Below are 21082 nucleotides of genomic sequence, written 5' to 3'. Positions count from 1 at the left end.
AAAAGTTCTCAGGTGATTCTATGCTCTTTCCTCCCCTGCATTCAATGACATCAGATTGAGCGTTTTATTTTTTTATTTTATTTTTTTTTTAAGATTTTATTTATTTACTTGAGAGAGAGACAGTGAGAGAGAGCATGAATGAGAAGAAGGTCAGAGAGAGAAGCAGACTCCCCATGGAGCTGGGAGTCCGATGCGGGACTCGATCCCGGGACTCCAGGATCATGACCTGAGCCGAAGGCAGTCGTCCAACCAACTGAGCCACCCAGGCGTCCCAGATTGAGCGTTTTAAATTGGCCGTGGTGGGAATACTGACATCACAAAATTTGGTAAACATAAATGCTAAAATCATAGCTTTCTCCTCAGAGAGCCAGTTGTTAAACATTTACCGGGAAACCACGGCTGCAGACTTGGAGCCAGAAAGAAAATACTGGATGAGCCAATGTCCAGTGCACCATTGCTCACATTCACCTCATTCATGGATTTAATGGATGTTTCCTGAGTCCTAGCTCTGTAACCGCAGCAATATTTTTTCAATTATAATGCATTGAAAGATTTAGTAAGGACGGAGTTAACAAAATAAAGTGTACTGTTGGATTAAAGCAGATAATGAAATATGATTTACTATATTAATGATTTGCTATAAAAAGTCAACATTTGATCCATTTTATCAATATATATTAAAATTGTAACATGAAAATGAATAGACCAGTGATCATTAAATAGATGTATATATCAGATCATCACCATCACCACCATTATCTAACATTCATTGACAGCATAGACTATGCTATGCACCATTCTAAATTCTTTACATGAATTATTTTATGTAATCCTTATAAAAATCTGTGCCATGGATCTTGTTATCGCCATTTTACAGATAAAAAACTGAGTCACAGCAGTCACAGCAGGTATATGGAATATCTGGCAGCTACGTATCAGGTGAACTCATGTATAATGTCCTGAAAACCTCAAATACAGCATTTTTAAAAGACAATTGACTGAAAACAACCACATTATTATTAATCCCTGTATTTTTTTATCATTTTTAAAAAATATTTTATTTATTTATTTGACAGAGATCACAAGTAGGCAGAGAGGCAGGCAGAGAGAGAGAGATGGGGAAGCAGGCTCCCTGCTGAGCAGAAAGCCCCATGCGGACTTGATCCCAGGACCCTGAGATCATGACCTGAGCCGAAGGCAGAGGCCCAACCCACTGAGCCACCCAGGCACCCTTAATCCCTGTGTTCTTAAATATTTTTTAAATATTAGAAGAAAATACTGCTAGCATCATCATTCACAGAACTATGCTAGAAAAACATTGGTATTCCAAGGAAAACAATACACAACATTGACTCAGTGGGGCTAAACCATAATGGCCTGACCCTCCTCACTCTCCTCTTGAGTAACACATCTTAACAAGAGACCCCTCAGCCCTCTTTTATGGTTAGCAGACACTTTCAACGTTTGCCATTCTGACTACCTCATTTATATGCTTCCATGAAGTTGACCTATCTATGGCTGACATATTTTTTATTTATACTCTTTATTAGGTAATTAGTAGTCTGTGATTGCTCTGACTTAAACTTCTGTCCCTAAAGTTGTCTTGTATCTATCTGATTACAACTCATAGAGATCCAGGTGATCTTAATTTGTCACCTCCTCGTATTACCTATAATCATCTTTCATACTCAGTGTTTTATTCAAAGCCATAACGTGACCTGGGATGCGTGGGTGGCTCAGTCAGTTAAGCGTCTGCCTTCACCGCAGGTCATGATCCCAGGGGCCTGGGAGATAGTCTACATCAGGCTCCTTGCTCAGCAGGGAGCCTGCTTCTCCCTCTGCCTGCCGCTCCCCCTGCTCATGCTCTCGGTCTCTGACAAATAATACAATCTTAAAAAAAAATTTTTTTTTTTTTCAAAACCATAACATGACCTAAAGTGAGTATTACGCGGGGTGAAAACTTAGAAACTCTCAAGATATCAGCATGTGCAACATATCCTGTAGGGAGTGTAATCTCACTCTAAAAGGGATCCAGCTGTGAGCAATTAGCCACAGAAACCTGGGAGGCAGGTTTCAGGGATGAGTAACTGAGTTCAACATTACATTGCACTGACAAGGCGTGGTCGCTTATCCACACATTAAAGCCACTCGCTCTTCCCCTGCATAAACACAGTTGCTCAAATTAGTTTCATTTTAGTCTCCTGAATAGACCATTCTAGATGCTTCTGTCTGACTCTTCAGTGAGTTATGCTCACAAAGACCTCGCCCTCTCTAACAAACATTGCAACAAGTATTCCCCATCTTAAGAGCCACATTTATAATTATCCACCAGCTTAAGGATCACAGAATTTCACAAGTTTCCAAACTCCAGACTAGCACTGTTCAATAGGAGTATAATGCAAACCGCAAATATATAATTCAAAGTTCCCTAGTATCCATATTTTAAAAGTTAAAATAGGTGAAATAACTTAATGTACTTTATTTAACCCAATATATCCAAGTTCTTATCATTTCTATATGAAATCCATATCAAAAAGTATCAATGCAATGTTTTGCATTCTTTCTTTGGTACTAAATCTTGGAAGTCTGGTATGTTTTCAATTTACATCATGTTTCAGTTCAGACTAGGAGCTTGAGTACTTCATACCAGTTGTGGCCATGGGTACTATATTGGAAGGTGCAGCTCTAGACCTGTGAAAGCTCAGATCAAAACTTTTGTGGAACATCCAAATATCCAAACCCTACACCTGTTGATGGGTTTTGAACTAAGTTTCTGGAATGAGGTATCAATGAGACACTCTTGACCTATAGCTTCTATACCAGGCCATTGTTTATAATTGGAATGACTGAACAAATTAATTACGGTGAAACAGCTAGACACTTACCACATGTAAGTAAAAACGAGTACATTTATTAAAATTGTGATACGGTGCAAAAATAGAACAACCATATTAGCTTCCAGAATTTCAACTACGTGTAATCAGGTTGTGTTTACCTAGGCTAGGAAGGCAGGAATTCATAGAGTGCTTCCTTGATTATTTTTAATATTTAAGGAAGTAAACACAACAAATATAGTCTCCAATTCCTCTTTGCAATGGACTCACCAGATAATTCTTAGACAGACAGTGGTTCAGTCCGAATTTCTCTTGAGTGCCAGACATTTTCTTATCTGGTATAAGACAATAGAATAGTCTTGCCCCTGTTGGCAATCACAGAACATTCTAATTGTTGTCTTTAGGTTCTGGGGAATGGTAGTTTCAGCTACGGCTTCGGTCCTTTTAGCTGAATGGTTTACATTTCTAGCAGCTGCGTTCTGTCTAAAGAGTATTTTTCTTCTACTTTGACAGTGGGGGGGGATTTTTAAGGTTTCTTTTATGGAAGAAGAATTTTTCTCTTTTAGATTAAAATTAAATCTGATTTCCATCTGTTTGGCACCATGACACTTCATGTGTAATAGCATTAAACATTTCTCACTGCAGTAGCCCAGGGCAGTGTATTTACTTATCACAGGACTAATCTTGTAGAGGCTACAATAGCATTAACACAGAAAAAGGAACAGGCCTGGCAAAAGGTGAGAGGAGTAATAAAAATGGTGGTCAGAAGGTACGTAATAGGATAATAACCATCATCGGGCATCTGTTACGTGCCAATGATATGCCTAGGCATGGCATACACATGCTACATACAATACCTCTCAATTCTTGCAACAATCGTATAGGTTTTTAGATGTGGTTCCATATAAGTGAGCCAGAAAACAAAGCATTTTGAAGAAAGACACAAACCTCTAATGAAATAGAATTCAGATGAGGTATGGTCTCTTCTCTTTTCTCTACATCATGATGTCTCCCAACAAAACAAAAGGAATGAGAAAGGAAATGGTTTGCCATAAACCACCTGCAAACCGCAAGACATATTGAATGAAAGGGCAGAGTGTGAATTACACAGGGAGAGTGATGTAAACTCAGTGGCGAGAAATAAAGTAGGAGAGAAAAAAAAGTAATTTGAGTGACTGTTATATCAGCCACTTTCAAACCTTTCTGACTGCAGCCCACAGTAAGAAATACACTTTATACAGGGACCCAGTAAACTACCACTGTGTGTGTGTGTGTGTGTGTGTGTGCATTTAGTGATGTGTATAATTAGTGATATATCACTTTAAAAAAAGAGCAAAGACAATTCAGGGGGAAATCGACAATTTTTAAAAATTTTTTAGTTTTTTTATAAACATGTAATGTACTCTTATCCCCAGGAGTACAGGTCTGTGAATCACCAGGTTTACACACTTCACAGCACTCACCAAAGCACATACCCTCCCCAATGTCCATAACCCTACCCCCCTCTTCTGACCCCCCCCCCAGCAACCCTCAGGTGGTTTTGTGAAATTAAGAGTCACTTTTGGATTGGACAGCCACATGCAGAAAAATGAAATTGGACCACTTCCTTACACCACACATGAAAATAGACTCAAAATGGATGAAGGACCTCAATGTGCAAAAGGAATCCATCAAAATCCTTGAGGAGAACACAGGCAGCAACCTCTTCGACCTCAGCCGCAGCAACATCTTCCTAGGAACAACGCAAAAGGCAAGGGAAGCAAGGGCAAAAATGAACTATTGGGATTTCATCAAGATCAAAAGCTTTTGCACAGCAAAGGAAACAGTTAACAAAATCAAAAGACAACTGACAGAATGGGAGAAGATATTTGCAAACGACATATCAGATAAAGGGCTAGTGTCCAGAATCTATAAAGAACTTAGCAAACTCAACACCCAAAGAATAATCCAATCAAGAAATGGGCAGAGGACATGAATAGACATTTCTGCAAAGAAGACATCCAGATGGCGAACAGACACATGAAAAAGTGCTCCATATCACTCGGCATCAGGGAAATACAAATCAAAACCACAATGAGATATCACCTCACACCAGTCAGAATGGCTAAAATCAACAAGTCAGGAAATGACAGATGCTGGCGAGGATGCAGAGAAAGGGGAACCCTCCTACACTGTTGGTGGGAATGCAAGCTGGTGCAACCACTCTGGAAAACAGCATGGAGGTTCCTCAAAATGTTGAAAATAGAACTGCCCTATGACCCAGCAATTGCACTACTGGGTATTTACCCTAAAGATACAAACGTAGTGATCCAAAGGGGCACGTGCACCCGAATGTTTATAGCAGCAATGTCCACAATAGCCAAACTATAGAAAGAACCTAGATGTCCATCAACAGATGAATGGATCAAGAAGATGTGGTATATATACACAGTAGAATACTATGCAGCCATCAAAAGAAATGAAATCTTGCCATTTGCGACAACATGGATGGAACTAGAGCGTATCATGCTTAGCGAAATAAGTCAAGCAGAGAAAGACAACTATCATATGACCTCCCTGATATGAGGAAGTGGTGATGCAACATGGGGGCTTAAGTGGGTAGAAGAAGAATCAATGAAACAAGATGAAATTGGGAGGGAGACAAACCATAAGTGACTTTTTTTTTCTTTAAGATTTTATTTATTTATTTGACAGAGATCACAAGTAGGCAGAGTCAGGCAGAGAGAGAGGAGGAAGCAGGCTCCCTGCTGAGCCGAGAGCCCGATGTGGGACTCGATCCAAGGATCCCGGGATCATGACCCGAGCCGAAGGCAGAGGCTTTAACCCACTGAGCCACCCAGGCGCCCCACCATAAGTGACTCTTAATCTCACAAAACAAACTGAGGGTTGCTGGGGGGAGGGGGGTTGGATTATGGACATTGGGGAGGGTATGTGCTTTGGTGAGTGCTGTGAAGTGTGTAAACCTGGTGATTCACAGACCTGTACCTCTGGGGATAAAAATATATGTTTATAAAAAATAAAAAATTAAAAAAAAAAAAGAGTCACTTTTGGTTTGTCTCCCTCTCGATCCCATCTTGTTTCATTTATTCTTCTCCTACCCCCTTAACTCCCCATGTTGCATCACCACTTCCTCATACCAGGGACATCATATGATAGTTGTCTTTCTCCGATTGACTTATTTTGCTAAGCATAATACCCTCTAGTTCCATCCACGTCATTGCAAATGGCAAGATTTCATTTCTTTTGATGGCTGCATAGTATTCCATTGTATATATATATATACCACATCTTCTTCATCCATTCATCTGTTGATGGACATCTAGGTTCTTTCCATAGTTTGGCTATTGTGGACATTGCTGCTATAAACATTCGGGTGCACGTGCCCCTTCAAATCACTACGTTTGTATCTTTAGGGTAAATGCCCAGTAATGCAATTGCTGGGTCATGGGGTAGCTCTATTTTCAACTTTTTGAGGAACCTCCATGCTGTTTTCCAGAGTGGTTGCACCAGCTTGCATTCCCACCAACAGTGTAGGAGGGTTCCCCCTTCTCCGCATCCTCGCCAGCATATGTCATTTCCTGACTTGTTAATTTTAGCCATTCTGACTGGAGCGAGGTGGTATCTCATTGTGGTTTTGATTTGTATTTCCCTGATGCCGAGTGATATGGAGCACTTTTTCATGTGTCTGTTGGCCATCTGGATGTCTTCTTTGCAGAAATGTCTGTTCATGTCTTCTGCCCATTTCTTGATTGGATTATTTGTTCTTTGGGTGTTGAGTTTGCTAAGCTCTTTATAGATTTTGGATAGTAGCTGAAAGGACAATCATTTAAACATGGTACTAGAGCAACTAAATATCCGTATACAAAAAATTTTATTTTCCGAACCATATCTCCCATCATATATAAAAATCAACTTGAAATAGATCATAGACCCAAACAAAAACCTGGAATTATAAAACATCTAAAAGAAAACATAGGAGATAATCTTTGTGACCTTGGGGTAGACAAAGATATTTTAGATTCAACATCTAAAGTGTGATCCATAAAAGAACATTTATAAAATGGTCTGTATCAAAATTATTCTCCATAAGACACTGTTAAGAGGATATAAATATACAAAGACAGACTAGAAGAAAATATTTGCAAAGTTACATATTGATAAGACTTGTATCCAGAATATATAAATAACTCAACCTCTCAATAAGAAAACAACACAATTTAAAAATGAGCAAAATATTTGGATAATTCATCCAAAGAGACATATAGAGGGCAAATAGGCACAAGATGTTCAACATTATCAGGGCACCTGGGTGGCTCAGTCATTAAGTGTCTGCCTTCCACTCAGGTCATGATCTGGGGTCCTGGGATCTAGCCCTGCATTGGGCTCCCTGCTCAGCGGGAAGCCTGTTTTTCCCTCTCCCTCTCTCCCTGCTTGTGTTCCCTCTCCTGCTGTGTCTCTCTCTGTCAAATAAATAAAATCTTAAAAAAAAAATGCTCAACTTTATCAACCATTAGAGAAATGCAAGTTAAAACTGCAATGAGATACCAAGTATTACATGGATGTGACGGATGTGGAGAAAATACAACTCTCATACCATGCAGATGGAAATGTAAAATGATACAACCACTCTGGGAAGTAATTTAGCAGTTTTTAAAGTTAATACACCCACCCTATAATCCAGCTATTCCACTCTTAGGTATTTACCTGGAAGAAATGAAAGCACATTTCCATACAAAGATCTGTGCACAGCTGTTCACAGCAGCTTTCTTTGTAACAGCTACACACTGAAAACCACCTCGAAGTCCATCAGTAGGAAAATGGATAAACTGCTGCTTCCCATACAGTTTTATTTATTTTATTGTGAGATACTGCTCACAATAAAAAAGAATAGACTGTTGGTACATGTCATAATAAAGATGATCTAAAAATAATTATGCTTGGTGTAAGAAGCCAGACAAAAGAAAGTATATACTGTACTGATGTCATTTACATAAAATTGTAAAAAATGCAAATTAATTATAGTAAGAGAAAGCAGTAAGTGGTTGCTTGGGGTACAGTAAAGGGAGGGAGAAAAACGATTTGCAACAGAGCATGATTAAACTCTTGGGGGTGTGGATGTGTTCTTTATCTTTATAGTGGTGGATATTTCATGACTAGGGTTGCCAGATTAACAAGTAAAAAAATAGAGGATGCCCAATTAAACTTAACTTCAGATAAAGAGTTTTTAGCATATGTATCACACAATGTTTGGAACATATCTATACTAAAATATTCATTGTCTACCTGAGATACAAATTTGACTGGGTATCCTTTATTTATCTGGCAAACCTGTTACATGTGTATATATAAAACTTAACAAATTATACACTTCAAATATATGCCGTTTATTGTATTTCAGTTATACTTCAATAAAGTTGTTGAAAAAAAAATGATGAAGAAATTGAGGTTAAGAAGGAAGACAAAATGACTTTCGGAAGTTCACAGCCAATGGCAGCGAGGTTAAAACCAAAATCCCAGGTGCCATTCTCCTTGCCCAAGTGCTCTTTGTATTATACCAAGTGGATTCTAGAGGAGATGTTTGCTCACGGGGATGGAAAATAGATCCCAGAGTAAGGTTATTTGATATGGAGTGATAAGGAAATTTAAATTAACTTATGATTTGTAAATCTCTGCTCTCATGTGGCTTTGTGAATCTAACAGTTCACCTGTTCACAAATCCATTTCGAAAGCAAAGCTCTGCAGCCCAGTGAAATCTCTTCTAGGAATAAGTAAGCAGTCATTTTATTTTGATTCTTCTGTCTGGGCGCACCACAAGTCCCCAAGGGGTCCAAGTAGAAAGGGTTAAAGGCGTAACAAAAAAGATAAAAAAGAACTATAAAGAGTACCTGTTGATCAATGCTTTCTTGTTTTTTATAATTAAATATTTCTCAATAATTCAAATAGCAGGTGTCATATGCTTTTCTTATAGCATACCTTTAGTCATTTCTAGTTTTTTTGTTTTGTTTTGTTTTTTTTAAGTAATCCCTACACCCAGTGTGGGGCTGGAACTCAAGAACCCTAAGATCAAGAATCACATGCTTTACCAACTGAGCCAGACAGGCATTTCTGTACTTATTATATAATTTACAAGGTGAGAAATATCACTTACTAGTCTAAATCACCCTGGTCTAAATTGAATTCACTTGCTGGCATCTAGAAATAGACAATCCTTTCCTGACACACTGTTTATCGAGAGAATAGGAAGAAAATTGCCATGTTTCACCTAGGCTAAAAAAATGTTATTTTAATAAATTACATTTTAACTTGTCTGTAGTTATGATGTACCTTACTATCAATATCTACATTTAAAGTGGTGAATTTCTTTTCTTTTCTCTTTTGAGGCCAACCTGATATTAAGTCAATGGTACATTTTGTAACTGGAGGAGCCGTTTCTATCCAGTCCGGTGTTAGCTATGCTCTTTGGATTAGGTGGTAATTATTATCATTACTCAGAGCACTAATGGAGCAATGTGTACTCTCTCAGCTCTTTCTGGTGGGGTAAAACCAGTGTAATTCTTAACTGATGTTATTTCCAAACAACCTGTATAATTTGGTATTCCACCCCACTGTTTCTATATTTTATTTGCCCTGGCAGGTTAACTACATTTGCATCTCCTTATTGGTCATTTAGACAATCCTAATAATAACAAAATCAAGATCACAAAGTCAGAAATGACATGAGGCCAAATTAACATCAGCAAAATAGAATTAAGCAATGGTCTTTACTGGGACCTATTATACAAATAAAAAGTGAATACTTGCATGCAAAATAGTGCATTTAAAAGAAAATTTTTTTTAAGCACTAACTTTTGCTGTGAAGTAATCAGAATAGAAACTTCCTATCTAAAATACGAACGGCAGCTTCTCATCTAATGATAGCTTCTTTTTTTTTTTTTTTAAAGATTTTATTTATTTATTTGACAGAGAAATCACAAGTAGATGGAGAGGCAGGCAGAGAGAGAGAGGGAAGCAGGCTCCCCGCTGAGCAGAGAGCCCGATGCGGGACTCGATCCCAGCACCCTGAGATCATGACCTGAGCCGAAGGCAGCGGCTTAACCCACTGAGCCACCCAGGCGCCCCTAATGATAGCTTCTTACATAAAATAAAAGGCAAATATAAGACACACGCTGGATCTGTTAACTATAGCCTGTGGAACCAAATCTGGTTTGGTACCTGCTTTTATGCAGCCAAAAATGGTCTCTAACTTTGTAAGTGGTTGGAAACAATTAAAAGAATATTTGGTGACATGAGATGACATAAAATTATAACATCAGGGTCCATAAATCAAGTTTTGTTAAAATGTAGGCACACAATTGTTTACATATTGTCTGTGGCTGCTTTTGTGCTGCTTGGGGCAAGGTTGAAGAATTGTGACCAATAGGGTATCACCCACAAACCAAAAACATTTACTCGCCGTCTTTTACAGAAGAGTTTGCAGATCTCTGCTCTCTCTCTGAGGAGTGTGTGGGTGACTCAGTGGCTGAGGATCTGGCTTTTTTTTTTTTTTTTTATTTATTTATTTGACAGAGAGAGATCACAAGTAGGCAGAGAGGCAGGCAGAGAGAGAGAGAGAGAGAGGGAAGCAGGGCCCCTGCTGAGCAGAGAGCCTGATGCGGAACTGGATCCCAGAATCATGACCTGAGCCAAAGGCAGAGGCTTAACCCACTGAGCCACCCAGGCGCCCCAGAGCATCCAACTCTTGATTTCAGTTCAGGTCATGATCTCAGGGTCCTGGGACTGAGCCCCATCTCAGGCTCTGTGCTCAGGGGGTCTTCTTGCCTTCCCTCTCTTCCTCTCTCTCCCCCTTCTCTCTCTTATAAATTAAATAAAAATTTTTTTTTAAGGTTTAAATAGATAGGAACACCAGCAACTGCTCTCTTTTCCTTGCATTTTGAGAAGATGAGTTCTGATGGAGCCCCTTGGCTTGCCTCCATTTCTTTGCATCATTTCCATATAAGTCTGTATCCTCAGGTAGGAGAGCACAAACACCAAACAGATCATCATGATTGGAGATCATGCTCCAGAACCAAAGGAAGGTGAAGTACTGACTTCAAATAATTCATGCAGTCTTATAAGTAGATTACAAAACAGGAAAAAAGTTGTATTTTGTGTGTGTGGGGGAGATTTCTTTCTTTTTTTCTTTTTCTATGATGAACATTTCCCTATATGCTTTATAGCAGACAACTCAGAGGGCAATACACCTTCTTCCTTTTAGAGGACCTCCATTTTGTTCACATGACTCAGGGTTAAACCCTGACTCCTTCAAGCCAGTCACTCTTACCAGTGCTTAGTTTTCAGAAGAAATGAATGACTCAATCCTGGCCAATAAAATGAGAGAGCGACTCATCTGGGGTTTTCTAGGAAAGGCTTCTCCACTGACAAAACACACCCCGCCCTCATGGGCATTATGGTATCTGCGTTTGACACCAGAAACTGACAGGCTCATTGAGACCTCACTGGGAGCTTTGCCTGAAGGCACACAGGTGGAAAGACTCTGCATTTCTGAAGACATCACTGAGCTTCTGAATTAAGCAACCATAGAATCTTCCTACCACAAAAGATCTTATTACATGACAGCAATTTTTCTTATTATTGAATCCATTTGCCATGGATTCCCTGTTATTTACAGTACTTATAACAAGTTCTTATTAGTGTTACATAAATCTTTTAAATATCCTTTTTCAGTGGGACACCTAGAACCTGTTTCCATGAGTGGTAATACAATTTCTTATAATACAATTGACTATGCATGTTATACTAGGAAAATTCCCAAGACAAAAGCCAAAAGGAAAAATGAAACCTATTTATTATTATCTACTTACATTTCCCCTTCATGTGAGATGAACCTGTAGCAAATCACCTGGTTGCAAACTTTTGTCAGGGTAAATCTGTTCGTTTTATTTTCCAAGTAAAAGTCCAGAGATATCTGTAAAACTTTTGATCTTGCCTTCTTTCTGCACCCAGCAGGAAAAATACAGAATTTTATACTTTTGAATTATACCAGCACCTTTAATGATAAAGTAGTCATTCTTTTAAGAAATATTACCAAGTATTTGCTTACTGTATCGCACTACTTAGAATGCCGTGGAAGTTACCAAGCAAACAGAAGACAGTTCGCGTCTCTAAATGGAACTAACAAGGGCTGGCTTGACAAGCAGAGAGACTAGACCGACACTCACGAAACAGCTAGGAAACCTAAGCAGGCATATGACACCTAGATCAAACTGTACTTGAAAGTTTCAATGAATACCACTGTTTGTCATGAGAGCAATGTTTCCTAGTGGAGATGAACATAGTCTTCTTTAGACTGTATGGTGTCTTAGTCTGTTTGGAGCTACTATAATAAAATATCATGGCCTTGGGTTATTCACAACAGAAATTTATCTCTCATGGTTCTGGAGGCTGCAAAGTCCAAGATCAAGGCACCTGGTGAGAGTAGAGTCAGCGTCTGGTGAGCACCCCCCGTCCTGGTTCAGAGACGGCTATGTTTTTTGCTATAACCTCAAATGGCAGAAGGGGTGAAAGAGCTCTTCGGGGTCTCTCTTGTGAGGGCACTAAACCCATTCACAAGAGCTCCCCCCTCAAGACCTAGTCACCTCACACAAGCCCAACTTTCAAACCTCATCACGTTGGGCCTTAGTAGTTCACATATGCACTTGAAGGGGGACACAGTCATTCAGTCTATAGCATTTGAAAAAGCAGAAAGACAGAGGTTATGTCCTATTAATCTTTGTTCAGCCTGACCCAGCTCCGGGCCCACAGTAGGGTGCCATCAATGTGAGCCCAACCATCAGCTGAACTGTGCAGAAGTCTCAAGTGAAATCTCAATTTCTTTATAACTCTAAATTCCAATTTGTAATTTCATATGTAATTATCATATAAGTTGCCTTATTGATACAATAATCCTTTGAATTTATTAGAGGCAGTCTGAGTTTATTGGAGGCTTCCCCTAATGTTTTCAGATTATCCACAGGAGGTTTATTGTTTGAGAGAAGAACAGATGTACAGAGCAAGGATGTTTCTGCCTGATGTTTATTTGCCTCTTTCAGAAATCTGACAAACTTAACCTTTCAGTTCGTTTAATGGTTAGACCCACTGCATTACTGCACCAATGGGACTGAAATGAAGTCCTTAAAATTTTTCCAGTCCGTGGGTCCATTCTGTAGTAATTGTTGGAACTGGAGAGTCCTATTCACATTAACAGTTGCAAAAATTAATTTACAGCATCCTTTCCTCTCTTCTCCCCACCACATGGAAAAAGATGTATCTTGTGCTATGTATCCATTAGTGTTCATTTCACAGTTTCACATTCCTGCTGTCACCTCTGACCTCTGTCTTGCCTCGAGTCTCCCAATAAGCCCAGCTGTTCTGCACAGCGCATCTGTAATGGCAAATTTATGCCCATCTTGTCAACAGATTTTCAAATATACTTATTAAAACACTCATTTCCATGTTCCACTTGATTCCTTTCGATTTATTTCCTTGGAATGTTTCATTTTGGTCACTGAAGTGGAGAATTGGCCTCATGAGGCAATATTATAAAATGAAGTAATATTACTATGAGCTCTCATCCTTCTCTCTATTAAAAATAAATGTTGTGAAAAGCAGTTCTTCCTCTGACCTTACCCTTAAGTGTCATATCATAAAATCCAAAATAGGAGGATTTAAGGCCGCCCTGGAGAGTAGATTGCTCTTCAGATATTTCAAGAAGTGTTTGCTTCTCTTTTAATATAAGTTTACATGCTTCCTCTGTTATGATGGATTTCTGTTAAAGTTTATTGATTTATTTATCCTAAGTAATCTCTACACCCAACACAGGGCTCGAACTCATGACCCTGAGATCAAGAGTTGCATGCTTTTCAGACTGAGCCAGCCAGGCACCACTTTGGATGGAATTTTCAAATTCCTTTATTCAACTAACAACTCACTTCAGCATTTGACACATATTTCTTGAGGACCAACTGTGTTCAAAGTACTGTGCTGGCAAGTAGGAGTTTACAGAGGTAATAAATACAGACAATGGAATATTATACAGCCATGAGAAAGAAGGCCATCCTGCCATCTGCAACAATATGGATGGAATTTGAGGACATCATGCTAAGTGAAATAAGTCAGACAGAGAAAGACAAGTACTATATGATACACTTATACATGGAATCAAAAAAAGCCAAACTCGTAAAAATATAGAGTAAATTAGTGGTTACCAGGGCCTGGAGACTGGGGAGATATTTAAGGGCAGAGACTTGCAAAGACCAGTAAATAAGTCCTAGGGATCTAATGCACAGCATAGTAAATACAGACAATAATAATGTCTTATTTTCATCTAACCTGTCAAGATGCCATATATTAACTATGCCAACCATTAAAAAGGAATTATAATTAAGTGACAGATAGATGTGCTAATTATCACAGTAGTGGCAATCATATTACAATATATCAAATCAACATGCACACTTTAAATTTACACAGTTATGTATCAAATATATTTCAATTAAAGAATCTTTTTTAAAAGTTTAGAGACATAAATAAGATAGAGCCTTTACCCTCTAGGAGGGTAAGCTCTAGGAGCTTAAATATGATATAATCAAATAAATATGGTATTAAATATCACATAAATATCATATAAATATGAGATTAAGCTCTAGGAGCTTAAATATTATATAAAAAGGAAAGTGAAATTAAAAGAAACTACTGTTAAGGCAGCCTGGGAGTGTCTAATTTGACTTGGGAGAGTAGGGGTATTGTCTAGAAAAGTATCACTCACAATAAACCTTTAAAGATGAATTTTGATAATGAGAAAAAATGAAGGAAGGTAAAAACAAGTAGGTTAGGGTCAGATTATGAAGATACTCATCAGTCATCCTAAGAAATCTGGGTGGAAAAAATTATGAGCACTGTAGAAAATCATTTCATGTTTTTTCAAGAGAAGAGGCATTTTTTAAAAAAGATTTATTTATTTATTGACAGACAGAGATCACAAGTAGGCAGAGAGGCAGGCAGAGAGAGAAAGGAAGAGAAGCAGGCTTCCCGCTGAGCGGAGAGCCGGATGTGGGGCACAATCCCAGGAGTCTTGGATCATGACCTGAGCCGAAGGCAGAGGCTTTAACGCACTGAGCCACCCAGGTGCCCCAAGAGGCATTTATTTTAACTGAGTTTTCATTTCCTTTAGCAGCTGTGTGGAGGACGGATTGGACAGGATAGAAATCAAAGCCAAGACTAGTTTAGGAGGTTATTGTGATAAGTCAAATGAAATCTATTGAAAGACTATTTACTTTTATTGCCTGCCTCTTCAAGGAAATGTAAGCTCCGTGAAAGCAGGGTGCTTGCTTTGCTCACTTCTATACCCCCAGCATGCAGAACAGGGAGTGACATGGAGATCAACAAACATTTGTTGAATAAATAAATAAGTGAAAGCATAAACAAATGAATAAGTTGATTATTAAGTGAAACACTAGAAATGTCAAGAGGTCAGAAAGAGACATTTGCCTCAGAGATGGAATTTTCTCTTTTTCTACTGACTCATGCCATAGTTGGGTCCTTTTCAAGGGCTGACAACAGATGAAGCTTGTTGGAAAACCTCCCTGCCTGTCTGTGCTCTTTTCAGCCTTTGTGGTGATCTGCTTTCTTAGGTCCACCTTGATCCCACCATCTACAGCAGAGGTCGGCCAACTATGGCTCCTGGTTCAAATTTGTCCTGCCACCGGTTTTTGTAGGTTGGTGAATAAAGAGTGGCTTTTACATTTTCAAATAGTTAGGGAAAAAGCAAAAGAAGAATATTCTGTTTGTGAATTTCAATGAAATTACAATTTCAGTGTCCATAAATAAAGTTTAATGGGCACATAGCCACACTCTTTTGTTCACATGTTGTCTGCAGCTGTTTTTGCCCTACAGTGGGAGAGTTAAGTAGTTGAGACAGAGACAGTATGCTCTATAAAGCCAAAACTACTTACTCTCTGGTCTTTCATAAGAATAGTTTGCCAACCCCTGGAGAGAAAAGGATTTGAAATTCACAATAGGAATAAATTGCTCATCAGGGAATGCTACTGGAATATATATATATATATATATATATATATATATATATATATATTTTTTTTTTTTTTTAAGATTTTATTTTTATTTATTTATTTGACAGAGATCACAAGTAGGCGGAGAGGCAGGCAGAGAGAGAGAGGGAGAAGCAGACTCCCCGCTGAGCAGAGAGCCCAATTCGGGGCTCGATCCCAGGACCCCAGGATCATGACCTGAGCCGAAGGCAGAGGCTTTAACCCACTGAGCCACCCAGGCGCCCCCCCCTAAAATATATTTTTAAAAAAGGTTTTTTAAATTTAAAAATATTTTTTTTAAAAAAACAAGCAAAGAAGAGGAAAAAACACTAATAGTAATATTAGCGATATACCGTATGCCACATTCTCACCTAAGCACTTCTTTAAATAAAATTGATCACCTCCTCTCCATCCAACATGGCAACAAGATAGGTAGGCATCACCATTCTCATTTTATAGATAAGGAGCCTAAAACTCAGAGGCTGAAGAACTCTTCCTGGGTGACAAAGCCAAGATTTGAACCTTCAGCAGTTTAGATTAAAAAACCATAACCTTGGGGCACCTGGGTGGCTCAGTCGTCGGGCTGCCTGCTTGACAGGAAGCCTGCTTCTCCCTCTCCCACTCCCCCTGCTTGTGTTCCCTCTGTGTCTCTGTCAAATAAGTGAAGATCTTTTAAAAAATTTAAAAAAAAAAAAAAACCCCTCACAACCTTAACTGTAAATCTAGAATCTCAATACAAACGAGTGAGTACTATTGGGTCTATGTAGCGGAGAGAGGAAACATACTCAGCCTTTCCAGGTCAAGAAGATAGAGAAGCGTGGAGCCACGAAGCCGGGTACAGGTTTCAATGGAAGTGCATCTCCTTTCCCCATCGTAATGGGGTTCCCCAGTGGAGAAGAGTTCAGAGTGACTGGCTGGCACAGGGCAACTCCGTGTTAGTGCCGTAGCTGCTCCTTGTCCCGTTCGAGCAAGCCTTCAGACACAGAAGAGAACTTTAAAGAAGATGAGCAGATGAGGACTTTATTAACCCCAGGCGGCTGATTTCACTGTTGGCAAAACGAGGCTGAAGTTTGGGGAAGAGGATGAAAGATCCAGGAAAACTTGCCATAGGATGAAAAAAGAAAAAGAGAAACTAGAAACACCCTAAGGGATGTAGCAACCGTGGATGAACGGAGATGATCATTGGTAACGGAAAAATAAAGAAAGCATGGACTACACATGAGTTGGAAGTTCTACTTTTAAGCAGAGAATCACAGCCAGCATAGAGTCTAGGATCTGGAGGATGAGGTTTGGAAGAGCACAATGGCTCACTTCAAGCCGGGAGCATCTAGGGAGGGCTCTCACTAAGGAAAGCGCGTTCCTGTGAGTCGCTGGTCGGGCAGTGATATGCCCAGGTCTGGGTCCAGTAAACCCTGGGCTGGCTCCTGGGCCTCTGCTGTGAAAATGGGGCCTGCCTTGCACTCTGGCATCTAGCTGCCTCCATCTCTTAAGGCAGATGCCTGAGTCCACTCTGTGCCCAGGGCAGGGTCTTCCCAGGAATCTCCTGTGCCATGACTATCGAATCACACTATTTCTAAAGCATGGATGAGGAGACAGGACTTTGGAAAAATCCAGCGACCTGACTAAAGCCACAGAGAACCCTGATTGGAGCCCCCTGCCCACCCAATCAACCCTTAAACATACTCCCGGTTTGCAGAGTATGGGCACCTTCCCCTACACCTCTACAACGAAAGTGCTTTTGATTCTGCCGCAAGTCATGGCTCTTTTAAACAACAAATAGCAGTCCACAGAGTGACTAAGGAACTAACTACAGATATGTATCTTCTCTCCCATCTGTAGTAACAAGTGGTGATGACAAAATTTTAATGATAACCGAAACATTACACAAATGTAATGTTCCCCAAATCCATTGGTATCTGCAGAATGTGTAAATGGGACCCAGCGGAGAGAAGAGATACATGTTTAAATAAGTTTGGGAAACACTGGGTTACCTCATTGTAAACGGGCTTATTTACTACAGGATTTCTCAGAGCTTTTATTATGCTTTCATATGCTGTGACTATGTTAAAGGCAAAGGTAGCAATCCGTGTTCCCAGATGTTTTTGACTAAAGAGCACTCTTGTTCTTGTCCCGGCCCTACATATATCTTCATGGTACCCTCGCGGGAGCAGCATTTGATGAAACATTTGGGAAAATACTGCCCTAAACATATACTAAAATTTCAGCAAGACTAACCACAGTTCTTCTGTATTTTGTTGCGTACAGAAGAGCCTGCAAAAAATCCCTATGACAGGAGTTTTATAGGTAAGACCTCAGTCCTGTCACATAAAAACAAAACAAACAAAAAACATTATTTCATACTCTGGCCATTCTAATCTTTACCAAAGTCATTACACCTGAGGGAAAACCCAGACATGAATACAATGGAAGAGCCAATGAATTCATCAAGGGAAATTAGCCACAGTGAATACTCAGTGCATCCTAGGGAGTGATGGAGGTTAGGAAGCTGTGAAAACATTGGCCCCAATCACATGTCTGAAGAGCAATTTCTTATGTTCCCAACTTCTCAGGAAAGCTTAGACGACTTTTGTAAGCCCAGAGTTGCTAGCATGTTGACCATCCCGTCAAGAGTACCTTGTCAAGCCATAAGTGACTCTTAATCTCACAAAACAAACTGAGGGTTGCTGGGGGAGGGGGGTTGGGAGAAGGGGGGTGGGGTTATGGACATTAGGGAGGGTATGTGCTTTGGTGAGTGCTGTGAAGTGTGTAAACCTGGCGATTCACATACCTGTACCCCTGGGGATAAAAATATGTTTATAAAAAAAAAAAAATTAAAAAAAAAAAAAAGAGTACCTTGTCAAAGCCCAGGTGCATCTGTGTGCTCTGCAAACACTGAGCTTCCTAAGCCAGAGAGCCAGATGAAAGGAGCCACAGGACCCGGAGGGACCAGGTGACATCATGATCACAGCACAGCTTCTGCCTCCAATGTCTTTGGTCAAGTTCTGGGAAAGAGAATGAAGCTTCTCCTTTGCTCCCCTCACCTGTCCATACAGTCTGCAGCTGTGTTGGGTCTGGGACTTCTGAAGTACTCCCTGGCCAGCAGCTCACTTTCTATTGTACATCAGTACCATTCTTCCCACAGATCTTTGCTCCCCATTACATTTCACATCCTCAACTTTCAATACCAGGTTTATTTAAGTGATCTTTTCCCAGATCTTCTCTTATTTCTGCTTGTTTCACCCACTTCCACAATTCATGGATTCCTTTTTGATCACTGCCTTACATGTAAAATACAAATATTTATTAAACATCCCCATCTTTGGTCATCACCTGTTACACAAGGCCCTTCTCATCTGAGAGTTTCCATTTTCCAGTTGCTTCTGCTACATTTGGGAAATTTGCTCATTCTCATTTCAGGATTTTATCTACATCAAACACCCCAATGTCTAAAAGCCCGCAGCCTACAAGTGTGGCACGAGTGAGGGTTTTTAGTATCTAAGACATGTCTGTACTAAGTTGGTTCTAAACAGAGCAGTAGAATGGGGGACGATGAAGAGCGCAACCTGTGAGACAGCCTGTCTGGCAGCGAAGACCTTGCTAGCTGTGACTCCGCAAGAGTAACCAGTCTTTCTGGGCCTCATTTTCCCCACCTATAAACTGGTGAAAACAGTATCACGTATCTTACGGTTATAAGGATTAACTGAACTAATATACTTAAAAGGCTTATAAGAGCAACTAGCATCTGGTCAATACCATATAATCATTAGCTATTATTATTTTCACCATTTAATATGACAAAGAGCACTTCGGAATAAAGTGTAGAGGTTTTTTTGGTGTTATTTTTGTTTTTTTAAGTAGGCTCCACACCCACCATGGAGCCCGGTGCGGGCTCAAACTCAGGACCCTGAGATCAAGACCTAAGCTGAGATCAAGAGGCAGATGCTTCACCAACTAAGCCCCACCAGGTGCCCCAAGTGTAGAGTTTTTTTGAAAAGTCTGTCTTTCCATCTTTTTAAGGCCCAGATTATATAAAGGATCATCTACCTAAAGTTCATCAGCACACGTCCTATATAGGAGAAAAACGCCCGGCATTGGAAAAGACTGGAGATCTCAGATATTTATGGAGACCTGCCTCAAATGGAAACTTACCAGCAAAATATAAATACGAGTATGTTGGTGAAGTTGGTTGGGGAATACCAGAGTATGATTTTATCAACCAAACAAGGCTTCGGACTGGCTTTCAGATCAAGGTATTGCTCTTAAATACTCTCTTCATAACGGATCGTTTCTGACTTGAATCCTTTCTGAGTAAGCTTCCCAAGGAAATGTCATGTTCTTGATTTGTCATTGAAAAGTACTAGGATTTGAGTTTTGCAGAAAAAGAAATGTGTGAATAAATGGACTTGCTATGATTCCCTTTTAGGCCCTTTAATACATGAGAGGAGAGGTGTGAAGAGAAGGAAGCCATGCATAATCCAAAAGCGTTTGTATTTGGCTTTGGAATGCATTCAGATTCACATTTCTGCTGCGACATTCACACGTACTCCCCCCATCCTAGCGCTGCATTCTGAGTGGGTGGTATAAAAGAAGCCTGGGCTGGACATCATCCACAAGCCGAAACAGAGAGTTCCAGCTCTTTAAGATGTACTGTGTTGATAATGCCTTTGTATCACATAATTCAGGGTAATTAGCGGAAGGGTGCTTCAAGACCTTGTCTTAGTTCCTTTTGGTGATGTTGATGTAGGCATGAGTCCAGACAGTCTCCTCTGAGACAAGAGAACCCAGGTGATTTTAGAAGTAAAATCTGAGAATTCAGACTTTTTTTTTCCAGGCAGACCTTTGCATTATCTGAAAACCGGACATGGATCAACCATGAAATAACTGGATTTCCTCAAATGCATAAGGCAATATGGGACTGCCTCCTATGGTAAAGGTCAACAAAAGAAAAAACCTTTTTCTGGCTCAACTTAGGGCAGTGGGAGAAAGTGCTTGGAAGCTCAGTCTTTGACATCAGACAGGGCTCGATTCAAATCCTGACTTTTGAGTTAGGTTTCGCTCTGTGACCCTGAGCGAGTGAGTTCTGCTCTCTGGGTCCCTGCTCCCTTCTCTTCCACACGGGAGTGCGTAGAGTGCCCATGTCCCAAGACCACCTGAAATCCCTTC

At 39.9% G+C, this 21082-nt stretch overlaps 1 protein-coding gene across 2 annotated transcripts in view; it reads left to right on the top strand.

The window, feature by feature from the left end:
• CUNH4orf45 (chromosome unknown C4orf45 homolog) overlaps positions 1 to 21082 on the top strand; it is a 98179-nt gene that overhangs the window by 21278 nt on the left and 55819 nt on the right. For both annotated transcript variants that reach the window (XM_013048286.2, XM_004777322.3), the window contains exon 2: positions 19937 to 20169. In XM_013048286.2, the coding sequence (XP_012903740.1) occupies positions 19937 to 20169 (233 nt within the window). The remainder of the gene's footprint in view (positions 1 to 19936; positions 20170 to 21082) is intronic.

The sequence above is a fragment of the Mustela putorius genome, unplaced genomic scaffold (assembly GCF_011764305.1).
Source record: "Mustela putorius furo isolate JIRA1106 unplaced genomic scaffold, ASM1176430v1.1 tig00000056_pilon_pilon_pilon, whole genome shotgun sequence".
NCBI lineage: Eukaryota > Metazoa > Chordata > Mammalia > Carnivora > Mustelidae > Mustela > Mustela putorius.
Note: the sequence above shows the minus strand (reverse complement) of the source record. Positions and strands in the feature narration are given on the sequence as shown.